This window comes from Struthio camelus, chromosome 2 (assembly GCF_040807025.1).
Source record: "Struthio camelus isolate bStrCam1 chromosome 2, bStrCam1.hap1, whole genome shotgun sequence".
Classification (NCBI taxonomy): Eukaryota; Metazoa; Chordata; class Aves; order Struthioniformes; family Struthionidae; genus Struthio; species Struthio camelus.
In genome coordinates, this window is record NC_090943.1 from 48,832,552 (window position 1) to 48,843,599 (window position 11,048).

At 47.8% G+C, this 11,048-nt stretch overlaps 1 protein-coding gene across 1 annotated transcript in view; it reads right to left on the reverse strand.

The window, feature by feature from the left end:
- MTURN (maturin, neural progenitor differentiation regulator homolog) overlaps nt 1-11,021 on the reverse strand; it is a 15,121-nt gene extending 4,100 nt beyond the window's left edge. The window contains exons 1-2 of the mRNA XM_068935578.1: nt 10,783-11,021; nt 4,701-4,823 (exon numbers count right to left, since the gene is read on the reverse strand). Of these exons, the coding sequence (XP_068791679.1) occupies nt 4,701-4,823; nt 10,783-10,944 (285 nt within the window). The 5' untranslated portion in view covers nt 10,945-11,021. The remainder of the gene's footprint in view (nt 1-4,700; nt 4,824-10,782) is intronic.
- Nucleotides 11,022-11,048: the final 27 nt, after the last annotated feature.

Here is an 11,048-nt window from a genome sequence, read left to right on the forward strand (position 1 = left end):
CGGAAAACCCACTGCTCCTTCTCCAAACCCACTTCTCCTTCTCCCTGACGCAGTGTAAATGAAGAGCAACGCCAGCAGGTTAATGGGTTTACTAAGCACGGCATGCTGGGGAGGGACAGGAGGCTCGGCTGGACGCAGCCGCCTTCTCCCACCAACGCTGTGGGGTACAAATTTCCACAGCGCGCGAGGAGCTCGGCCGCGCAGGTCCTGCTCTCGGACGCCAGGGGCCTGACTCCCATCACTTCCCATGGGTCTCCTACCAGCGTTAAGCCTTCCTTATTTTCTGTACCGCAGTGACAAATCAGTCAAGGGCTTGACCCCAGCGAGGATCAGGGTCCAAAGTGCTGGCAGCTGTACAAACATTTGGGTCGAAACAGAAGGAGGGGGAATAAAGCTGGGGACAGAGTAAGATGATTCAGATGGCGCGAGCTGACCCTGGACTGACTCCCACGTTGTCTTCTTTCAAACACACTAGTTTCCGCTTCTAGTCTGTATCTACCGCACACATTAAAATGTCAGTTATACAGCAGACAGGAACAAGACCTTAATGGGGAGCAAAAATAAGGAGGCAAGAGGAAACACAGGAAAGGGGTGTGGAAAGAGAGAGATGATTCATCGGCCAAACGGGCAAGGAGACCAAATCGGCCAGGTGGGATGCGTGGGGAGAAGGAAGGCAGGAAGGTGGCGAGGAGGGAAGGAAGGCAACGACCAGTGTCAGCGCCGCAAGTGACGAAAAGACAGCCTGAACTCCAACATCTATTTACTCTTTCTGGCCAAGTTATCCATCTGTTAGGTAGTTTTTGGAGATAAAGGGCAGGTAACTGGGAATTCGAAGACCATGAACAAAAGGGCTTTTACGCTGCAGTCTCCCCAGTTTAGATGTAGCCTTTTCACACTGAAGGTATCGCCCAGTGCGGGAGTCCTGGAATTTGCTGCTAAGCTACATGACTCATGTTTTGGTTGTGCGTAAACTCTTTGGGTTGGTGTTGTGTCCCTGAGGCAATTTTTGTTTTTATTTTTTAACTATTTCAAAGTGCCCCGATTTTATACAAATAATCTAGAAGTTTGCAAGTAGCAAACTCACGACACCGCAGAGATAAGGCCTCCTACCAAAAGCTAACATACAAATACACCAAAACAACAAAACAAAATAAAAAACTACCCAAGTACCAGATGGAGCTTTAGCAGGGCACATGATACTACACGAGAGAGAATGTGGTTGTGCTGAATCTTGGTGTGAAGGAATTAATCTCCAGGCAGATGTGCTCAGAAGCGCTAGCATGGGCACCGCTGCCTCTTTCCAGATACCACAGAAACAAGGGTGCTTGAAGAGTGGGACATGCTGAAGCAAATAGTGCATTTCCTCAAGAGGCAGCAAAAACCATTGAAGCAGTGAGCTTGGTTGGGAGATGAGGAGTGTTCACTAGAGCCAGGTTCAAAAGCTGATCTGAAACTTGAAACAACAGATAATTTTCTCTCTTCTCTTTCTCTCTTCAGACAGAAGATATCTACAGAGAGGTATTTTCTTGTACAGCAGGCAATGTAGAAAACCTTCCTGAAGATATTAGGCGAACTTTCAGAAATGTGCTTTTCTGTAACGCTTTTTGGGCACTTCACAAAAGCATGGGAGACATGATCACGCTTGCTCCAAGTGGAGCCATTCCCCAGCTCCGAGGACTGGGCTCTCCTCTTCCAAACCAGAGGGAAGGCTGCTGCTCCCGAACTGGCTTGTGCATGCCAACCACGGACCCACGGGTGGACATGGCCCTAAGCCTCAGCCCAGGATGCCTGTCCTGGTGCCTGACCCACGTGTAACCTTCATGTCTCTGCGGCTCTGCGGCTGTGTGAGGTGCAGCCTCACGTCAGGCTGGGGACAACACCAATTTTGCTCTTCACAAACCCTCTACAAAGGGGCGCCCTGAGCTCTCGTCACCTCAGAAATACAGGCAGCAAGATCCCTTGGGACTGTGAACGGCCAGTTGACACCTCCCTTGCTAAGCCACAGCTCTGGAGTAAGCGAGCAGAGATGCCGTTGTTACTCATGCGTGCACAGAGATAGTCCAAGCTGAATTACTGGGTGCAAACCAGTCTGAGAGCCTTCAGTTAAGGAAGGGCATGTCCTTGTGCCAGGTACACGGGCATGGCACGCCGCAGAAGCCACAGCCAGTGCCTCCCAGACCCTTCTGCTCTAAGGACCCTGAAAAAGGCTTTCAAAATTATCTAGTAATTTTGGATGTCTGACTGGAAATACCATAATGGAAAAGACTCTTAGAAAGTGCTTACCAACCAAATTCTAAAAATCTGGCTCCTTCCCCATGTCTCAAATCGAGTATCCAGACTCATTAGACACTTTAGAAGACCCTGGTCTGACCTTTATCATACAACAATTTTCCTAAACTGTCTTTTTTCAAGCTGAAATTTGCCAGACTGGTCTTTGAGAGAGGACTTTGGATAGTGGAGCAGAAACGTACTGCCAATGCACTGTTGCCTCCACACTCACACAAAGAGTATTTCATTAACAAAATAGGTCTAAAACAGAAATGACAGTGGATAGAAGGCAGTGATGCCAAGTAAATCATCTCCCAATACTGATTAAAAGTGTTTTTTTTTTTCTGGCGAAGACATGACAGGGTGTAAAATGACTGTTTCCTTATATCTATTGTAACATGCTTCACGTTTTAAAATCTGCCCTACTGTCCATGTGTTTTTTTAACAATTACAATGAGAGAAAAATGTCGATACATTTCTTAACAGATTTATCTACAGGCAGCCATACATTGAATGCTAAAACTGGTTTCATTAGACCAATGTGCCTGACACTAGGTTAAAGGAAACTCAGAGAAACTTAATCTATGTAGTATATCAAGAGAAAATGAAGAGGTGCTTGATTATAGTCTGCAAGAGGTCTCTGATAATTGAGGACACTGTTCTCCAGCAGACAAAAGCAGAATAAAATTCAACAATGAGGAAGCAGAACTAGACAAACTCAGATTAGAAATAAAAGATAATTTTTCACTTGAGCGTAACTAACAATTGGAAGAAAGCTTGCCCAGCAGTGCTGTAGCCTTTAAGTTACCTAAGTCTTCAAATCAAGACCGGTCGCCTTTTGAAAAGATGTTCCAGCTCAAGCACAATTTGCGTGCTTGATCGTAGGGATCACTGGGTGAAATCTGATGTATTACGGAAGGCCTCAGACTGAAGGATCACAGTGGTTCTTCTAGCTTTGAACCTTCTTATTCTGAAGAGAAGCTTAACTTGGTTTGACTGAAGCCAATTTCTCATCAACTTAAGTTACGCTGAACTAAATGTGGTTTAAAATGAAATAAGTGATTTGTACCGATTTAATTAAGTCTTTCTGAAGTCCTCTTTAGTTAAACGAGTGGAAGTTTCTCCTCTAAGACACAGCTTTTTTGAGTAGCAGAAAAGAATTATGAAGACCGAAGAGCTGAATATTGCTCAGGGAAACATATTTATATTTTTATGTGTTTTCACAATTACAAGCAGCTGTACTGATGGATCAGATTTCCAGTCCCTTCTAAGAAAAGTGTGCATCTGCTCTATTTATTTTCAGTCTCTCAGAGGATTCTTTAAAATTATGTTCTTTTATGCCAACCAGCTGCGGCCCTCCGCGGCAACGCAAGGGTGTAACAGAGAACACAGGGAGGCCCGGTGTTTTCCTATCTGCACTCCAGCCCTCCCTTCTGCTCTAAATACTTAGGATAAATATGCAGTCTTCTTGATTAGTCAGCCAAAAAAACAGAAGAGGAAAAACTGCCTACATTTTCAGTTAAATTTAAAAATACATAGTGGTCAGCTTTACCATGGACCTCAAGCGAGACACGGGGAAGAAGCACGACACTAGCAATGAGCCTCTGCTCTTCGTTCTACCACCCCAATTACCCCAGGGCAAGGCACTCAAAAGGAGAGGCTGGGCGAGAGGAGGACTTGGCAAATCAAACGTCCAGGAGGGACTATGGTCAGCCTAACAAAGCCACCTCACCCTTACAAAACACAGGCTTTAACCCCAATCTTAGCATTTAGCAAGAACAGAAAAGGTCGAACAGCGGCAAAGCAGAAAAATACAAGCCCCTTTCCCCACAAAGCCCAGCTTCCACTCCATTCTCTTCTCAAGTAGTGATTAAACCAGCATCTTCAAGTATCAAGCAGCAACCACCCTAGTGGTAAAATCTATAGGTCTCAATTTGCAAAGAGGGGACACAAAAACCCTAAAATAAAACACTCCGAGGAGAAATTGAGTTTCTCTCCAGCTTTCCAGATTATTCTCACTACAGAGATCCTTGCAAAATTCCCAAACTCCGGTGCCAGGAAATAACTCGACCGCAAAGTCCTGCATAGCTGCTCAGTATGCCGCTCCTCCGAGTCAGCGCTGCACCAGCGGCATGCAGTCCACCTTACAGCTGGGGCGCCGGTGCCACTGGCTGGGACACCGGCTGGCCTCCTGCCCCATGCAGGAACGTCATTCTGTCAAATGCACAGCTAGAGATAAAAAGGCAGCTGACTTCCAAGAAACAATTTGCAGCTGCCTGATGTTAGCCTATGTGCTAACACCACTGCACACAGGCAACTGATGGGAGGAAAAAGTCACGAGAGATGAAAAACTATCTTACTCCATCCAGTGGTACCCTACTAAAAATCACAGATAACTGTCAATATTTAGAAGAAAAAAAAGGGCCACTTACGGGTCTGAAGGATTTGAAGACTTTTTCCAGTATTTCATGGAGCGTCTTTTTCCCACAGGAAGAAATGTAATCCTGTGCAAGCTGCAGAAAAGGTAAGCAGTCCTCACTTTCACTCCACACGTGCTGAAAGCCAACAGCAACAGAAGAAGGAAAAGGCATTAACAGGAATTCACGCTGACCTTTTCACATGATTTTATAAGGTGACATGCTGTAAACATGTGCCAAAGTACGCTGGGCCTGCAGTTCAGATCCGTGCCGAGGACAGGCATGGTGCGCTATTTCAAACGGCAAGCAAGGTCCAGTATTTTTAAAGCAGCGCCCAGAGGAACGATTTTGATTTTATTAACACAATGAATCAGAAAGCCGGGAAATCAGTCCTCCACAAGAGGAGCCTTCTTATGATTGCACTGGTAATGAAGAGCGAGCATGCCTTGCGCATACACATTTTTATGAGTAAAGGTGTTTTTGTTTGACGCTAGCCCTGCGTGGGTCTGGAAGTCAAGTTGGGTTTTCTCTGCTTCTGCCTCATGGGTTGCAAAAAAGCCCTCAGAAGGAGCTAAAGCATCTCTGTCTTGCTGGTGTTAGCGCGAGGGTGATGCGACCCTGAAAATGGGAATTGCTGTATAATTGCTGATGATGCAGAAGAAAAGACGATGCAGAATATAACCACGGGTTAGACGCAGAGCCAAGGAGAGACATTCGGGCACCCACAACATGCCCATGCTTCTTAACATGCCCCCTCCCTCTGTTTGCAGGCTTGTTCCTCCTAGACCTGAATCTCCTCTTCCTGGGCAGGTGCATTTACAGCCATTTGGGCTATTCCTCTCAACTCACTCTCACTTGAGAGAGGCCGGCTCCCCAGCCTGACTCAGGAAAGCCTCTCCCAAAATTGACACTTATTCTGCTGGTATGAGGTCGCTGGAAACAGGGAGCTGGCAAGCGATGCTGGAAGCCCTCAGACAGCAAGGCTTCTTGCGTACACGTGCAGCCCGCACATAATCTAGTGTGTATTTTTAAAGACCTTCTTTTTGAAGACTCTGCGCCCAGGACTGTCTCAGGGAGTCTGCTGAACAGAGAAGCACAATACTGCAAAATTGGTATGAGACTCTTATACCTGTACTTTTGCACAGCGATTCTTTTCCCTAACGCGCCATGTAGCTTTCTACTGTGCTGTAAAGAGCAGGTTATGCCCAAGTAAGAAGAGAGGAGGATCTCTCCGAAGCTTAACTAACATTCGGGAAAAGAGTAAGAATCACAGACGTTTCAGTGCCTTCCTGTTCAGTGCTGAATACCTGCCAGGCACGTACCTTTACATTTCTCTAAAGAAAACCCTACATAACATCACCTAAGCTGCCTCTTTAAGATAAAAAGTATAAATGTCTTCCTACTAACCTCACTTGACCTACATTTGCTTTGCTGCCTGTTGCATTCTGCAAGCATACATGTAGTAAAATGTTTTAAGAAAAAACCTTCTCTTACTGAATAGGTTCTGCTCTTTCCACATACCCAGAGTCATCTCTTACCACTCTAGCAACAAAAACAAGTTCTTCACACTCTTGCCAGCTCTCACAGACACATACCACAAGCCTCATGATATTTTGTGCCATCTTACAGCCATGGGCCTTGTAGTCCTATAAATATACAACCAAATTTCAGCTTTTGTTTACCCAAAAAAAAAAAAAGAATCAGGCCTTTGTGATTTCTATGGACTAAAAAGGTAAAAGGTACATTAAATGAACTCAAATGAACCCTCTTTAAAATATCAAATGAACCTTCTCAAAAATCACAACATTTTAAGAACAGCCTTGAGATTTTGGAGGTCTGACTCATGATTTCTTAATACTTGAGGTTAGCAGTAACCCTTTTATTACTTCTAATCTTTATGAGTCAAACTTAAGAGCTGGATTTTATGGATTGGTAACTTATGAGTTGTCCTAAGCTTTTTGCAACTGTTTATCTGTATAAAATGGTTATGCCCATTAACATCCTGATTCTTGTTTAAATTGTGGCTTCTTTTGACAACCAGAGCTACAGATGGGAGCTTCCACATTAAATGAAAAAAAAATCAGACATTGCCCTTTTTTAAAGTACAAATTATAGCTAGCTTGTTCCCCAGGAAACTTAACCTTCTGTTAGCCTAGCGTTTTTTGAGAGTCACTTTTCAAACCGCACATTTTAGACTCCGGCATGAATTTGTCAGCAGTAGCTCAAAACAAGCCCATCTAGCACACGAGAAGAAAACCCAAACAAATTACTTGATCTTTTAGTCTTTGAAGAGACTTTTTCGCATAGCATCGTAAGGCAATACGCAAGTAAGGCTTCCAACAATTTCCACATCTGCAGAAGATTTAAAACTTTGGTTATAGCAACAACTTGCTATGAAAGGTCTCGCATGCTGCTAGGGCAGGCACCTCATTTGGAAATGGTTTGATTTCATCTCCTGAAAGAAAAACCACCTTAACCATAACAAAGACCAGCATTATATCCTCCGTAACGCAGCTTCATCTACTGCTGCGTTACAGAGTTCAGTGCTGCATCGAGCCAGTGCGGGAGCTGAATCGCACCACTCTGACTCACGTATCTCCAGAGGAACCTGCAAAAGGAATTTTGGCCTCTCAAAATACAACAACAAACGTAATTTGAGGATTCAGCTCCCGCTTAGGAAGTTAGAGCAGTCAGTGAAACTGCACGTACAGAGATGCTTTTCCTGGAAAAACCGTGGAGCCTTAGTATCTCTCTGCAGTGGGAGAAGCGGGCTGCTGGCGATCTGGTGGACAACAGGGCTCAGTCGTGGCTGTGCAATTCAAGAAAAATAAACCTCATCATCTGAGTATGTGTTTTTCAAGCTTGCCCAGTTTTGCTCACGGTTGCTTTGTGTTACTACAAAAAGCGCACAGCCACTAATTTCCACCTCAGCTGACCTAGGATCATGGCTGAATTATTTAGTTCAGCATCTATACATAGTACATAGCTGAGGCAATTCATAGGGTTGCACCTGAAGGGGGTTTGTTCTCCCTCCCGTCCTCACATGATTCAGCGCTGCTAGATGACACAGTCACCTCCTACATCACCCTTTTCCACCCAGCCCACCTGTTGAGCATGCTAGCAGAACTTTTTCTTCGTGGAGATCGTTCTGCTAAGGAAAATACTCAGGTTCACTGCCTCTTTTCTACAATATATTACAGGAAATCTTGCAACAAGGTGGCACAACGTTTGTATTTGCCTTATCAGCAACAGCAAGGTGGCAAAAAAATGCAGACGGTAAGGCACAGCATCTCAGCCCCCACCCACACTGTTTATAGCTATACGGCAAGTTCAGCTAATTTGTTTTGAGAGCAACATAAGCCTCAGAAGCTAAATTATACATAATCTAGCTATATAAAATGCTGATTCAGCAAGGTTTAGGTGTCCAGGCGGTACTGAAAAAGCCAGTAGGCACCCAGATGCATCTTTCGCATCCCTAACGTGATTTAAAAAACGTGGTCCAAAGGTACCTTTTCATGAAGTTAAAATTATATGATTTTTGTGATCTAGAATCCCTGATTTAATGCAGGATTCAAATTATTCTCTCCCAGATCGTTTTTTGACAGCCTTTCCATGTCTTTCTCCTCCTCTCTTTTAAGCTTGTCATGTTCATCATTTCCTCCTTAAAAGTTAGGAGTTATCATGGGCTTCTCTGGCACCTCCTACGTAGCTTTTTAAATCACGTTATTAGGAAATGAACACGTAAAGCAAGTGAACAAGAATATCAAGCACCACATGCTTATTAAATGTGAGGCCTCTTTATAAGACTCGGAGGGTGTAAAAGGGCCATAAAGTGTGCCACTGCAAATCCGGTTTACATTTACTCTCACTTTCATGCTCCTTCATGTTACCAGAGGCATGAAACAAGGCTCAAGTGCAAAGGAGAATCAGTTCCCTGCTTGTATTAAGTCTCCTTAAAATAAAATTTATCCTGCAATGGCACGTAGAAGTGGCATGTTCCACTATCTTCTGGAATAAAGAAAAAAGAAAAGAAGAAGAAAAGGAAGGGAAGGGAAGAGGGAAGGGAAGAGGGAAGGGAAGAGGGAAGGGAAGAGGGAAGGGAAGAGGGAAGGGAAGAGGGAAGGGAAGAGGGAAGGGAAGAGGGAAGGGAAGAGGGAAGGGAAGAGGGAAGGGAAGAGGGAAGGGAAGAGGGAAGGGAAGAGGGAAGGGAAGAGGGAAGAAAATGTCTTCCAAAAACAAGATAGCCAAGCTGGGAGCACAAATGAAGCCCCAAAGTGCTAGAAGCAGAAAACAAGATGCTGGTGAATCAGCTCATTAGTGGTCCTTAATCGCATTAAAGAGACACCACCAGCAGGAAAAGAACTAAGAATGACATTTATCTGCCTACCTTAAGAGTATTATTATTACAAAAAGTGCCCTAACTAATTATGCCAAAAAGGGCAGGAGAAAACACTATCTCTTGTTGATGCTCTGCATCTGACAGCAGTTGCCCTTCTGCTCCGTTTTACTATTGGCAGCTTTGGGCAGGGGCTCCTTCACACAGCAACCCTGGAATGAAAATATTTGCCAAAAAAAGAAAAAAAAAGGAAAATGTGGTTGCAAACTCACAAAAATTGGCCTGCCTTGGAAGCACAGGAATAGGGTCTGAAACTGCTTAAGCTTTTTTTTTTTTTTTAATTGATTCAATTTTGTTTTGAGAAGGTCCTTTCAATTACTGTGCAGTACATAATGACACAATCCACATAAAAGAAAAATAAGGAGCCTTCTTTAAAATTTCTGGAACGGTTTGCGTCCCTGGGTGGAATAACAACTTCAGACAGTCCAGCAATGGGATGGCTGCTTGAGAGCCCGGCCGGCAGCCGCGCGGCCCTTTCCGGGCACGAGCCCCTCTCGGCGGGAGCACGCGCCAGGGTTTGGGGGGTGCCAGGCGGCCGGGCGGCCGTCCCTGGGTGAACCCCGCAGTGCATCGGGGCAATCCCCGGCCAGGGACGCGCCACCGGCACCGCCGCTGAAGGTCTGACACGTCCGCCGGACGGGGGCAAAACTGAAATCCCAATAACTTCTTCCATAATTTGGCGCGACCACCCGCCCGGCATAAGGAGCAAACGCCCTGCCGGCCGGGATTCGGGGCCTCGGCGGAAGGCGCTCAGCCGCGCTTTGCTCCCATTAACCCGTCTGTCAAACGCGTTCCTACTCCGCTTACCTGTTGGGAGAGGAATTAATGAACGTTTGTCAAACAGGTCGAGGGATGGAAGTTGCTCCAGGAACGGAAGGAGCGACCACGTTTCTACAATAACACTCTGTGCTAGGAGCTACTTTAAATAACACATATACATATATATATACACACACACATATATATGCACATGCATACATACACATATACAGAGATAAAAACATGAATATATGTCCTTTAATTGCGCTTAAGCGGAGCTCTGCAGCGGAGAAGCCCTGTGGCGAGGCTGAGCTTTCGGGCTGCGTTGGAGGCCACGGGCAGAGTGGGGGGTGATGGGGATAACCCCCCTTCCCCCCCCCCGCCCGCCGCCCCGGTGACCCCGGCGGCGCCGTCGGGGCCGTTTGCGGCACGAACTCGCGGGTCGGCCCTGCGGGGGCGGGACTGGGACTGGGATTGGGATTGGGATTGGGATTGGGGGGGAGGCGGTACCTGCCGAGGCCGGAGCCGGGGCCGGGGGCGCGGGGCGGCCCCGCCGTCCCGACTCCATTTTATTGCCGCCCGCTCTCCATTTGCCGTGACAGCCCGTCCCCGCCCGGCGCCCCCACGCCGCGGGGGGGACGGACGGACGGACGGACGGACGGACGGCAGGCAGCCCGCTCGCCTCGCCCCGCCATCCCCGGAGGAGGTGGGGGGGGGGAGGAAGAGGAGGCGAGGAGGGGGGGGATGCCGTGCCCGGCCCCCCGCTCGGCCCTGCCCGCGGGGCCACCCCGCAGCCTCCATCTTGCAGGTTTCGGCGTGCGCCGCCGAGCATCCCCCCCCCCCCCCCGCCCCGCGCACCCCCCCTCCCCAGCGCCGCAGTCGGGGTGCCCGGCGTGGGGGTCGGGCGGGGAGCGGGGAGGGAGGTGGGTCACCGGCACTCACGAAATTGTCGCCGCAGGCGGCGTCCGGGCAGAGGACGTAGAAGGAGACGCCGGGCTCGGCGTAGAAGTCCATGCGGCGCTCCGTCTCCTCGGCGGCGATGAGCTGGAAGGGCGTCCGGGCGCACCAGCGCTCCGCAGCCTCCGCCAGCGCCTCGAAAGCCATCGCCGCCGCCGCCGCCGCCGCCGCGCTGCGCTGCGCTGCGCTGCGCTGCGCTGCCCGCCCCGCGCCGAGCACCGCCCCGGCCCGCCCCGCGCGGCCGCTTGGGG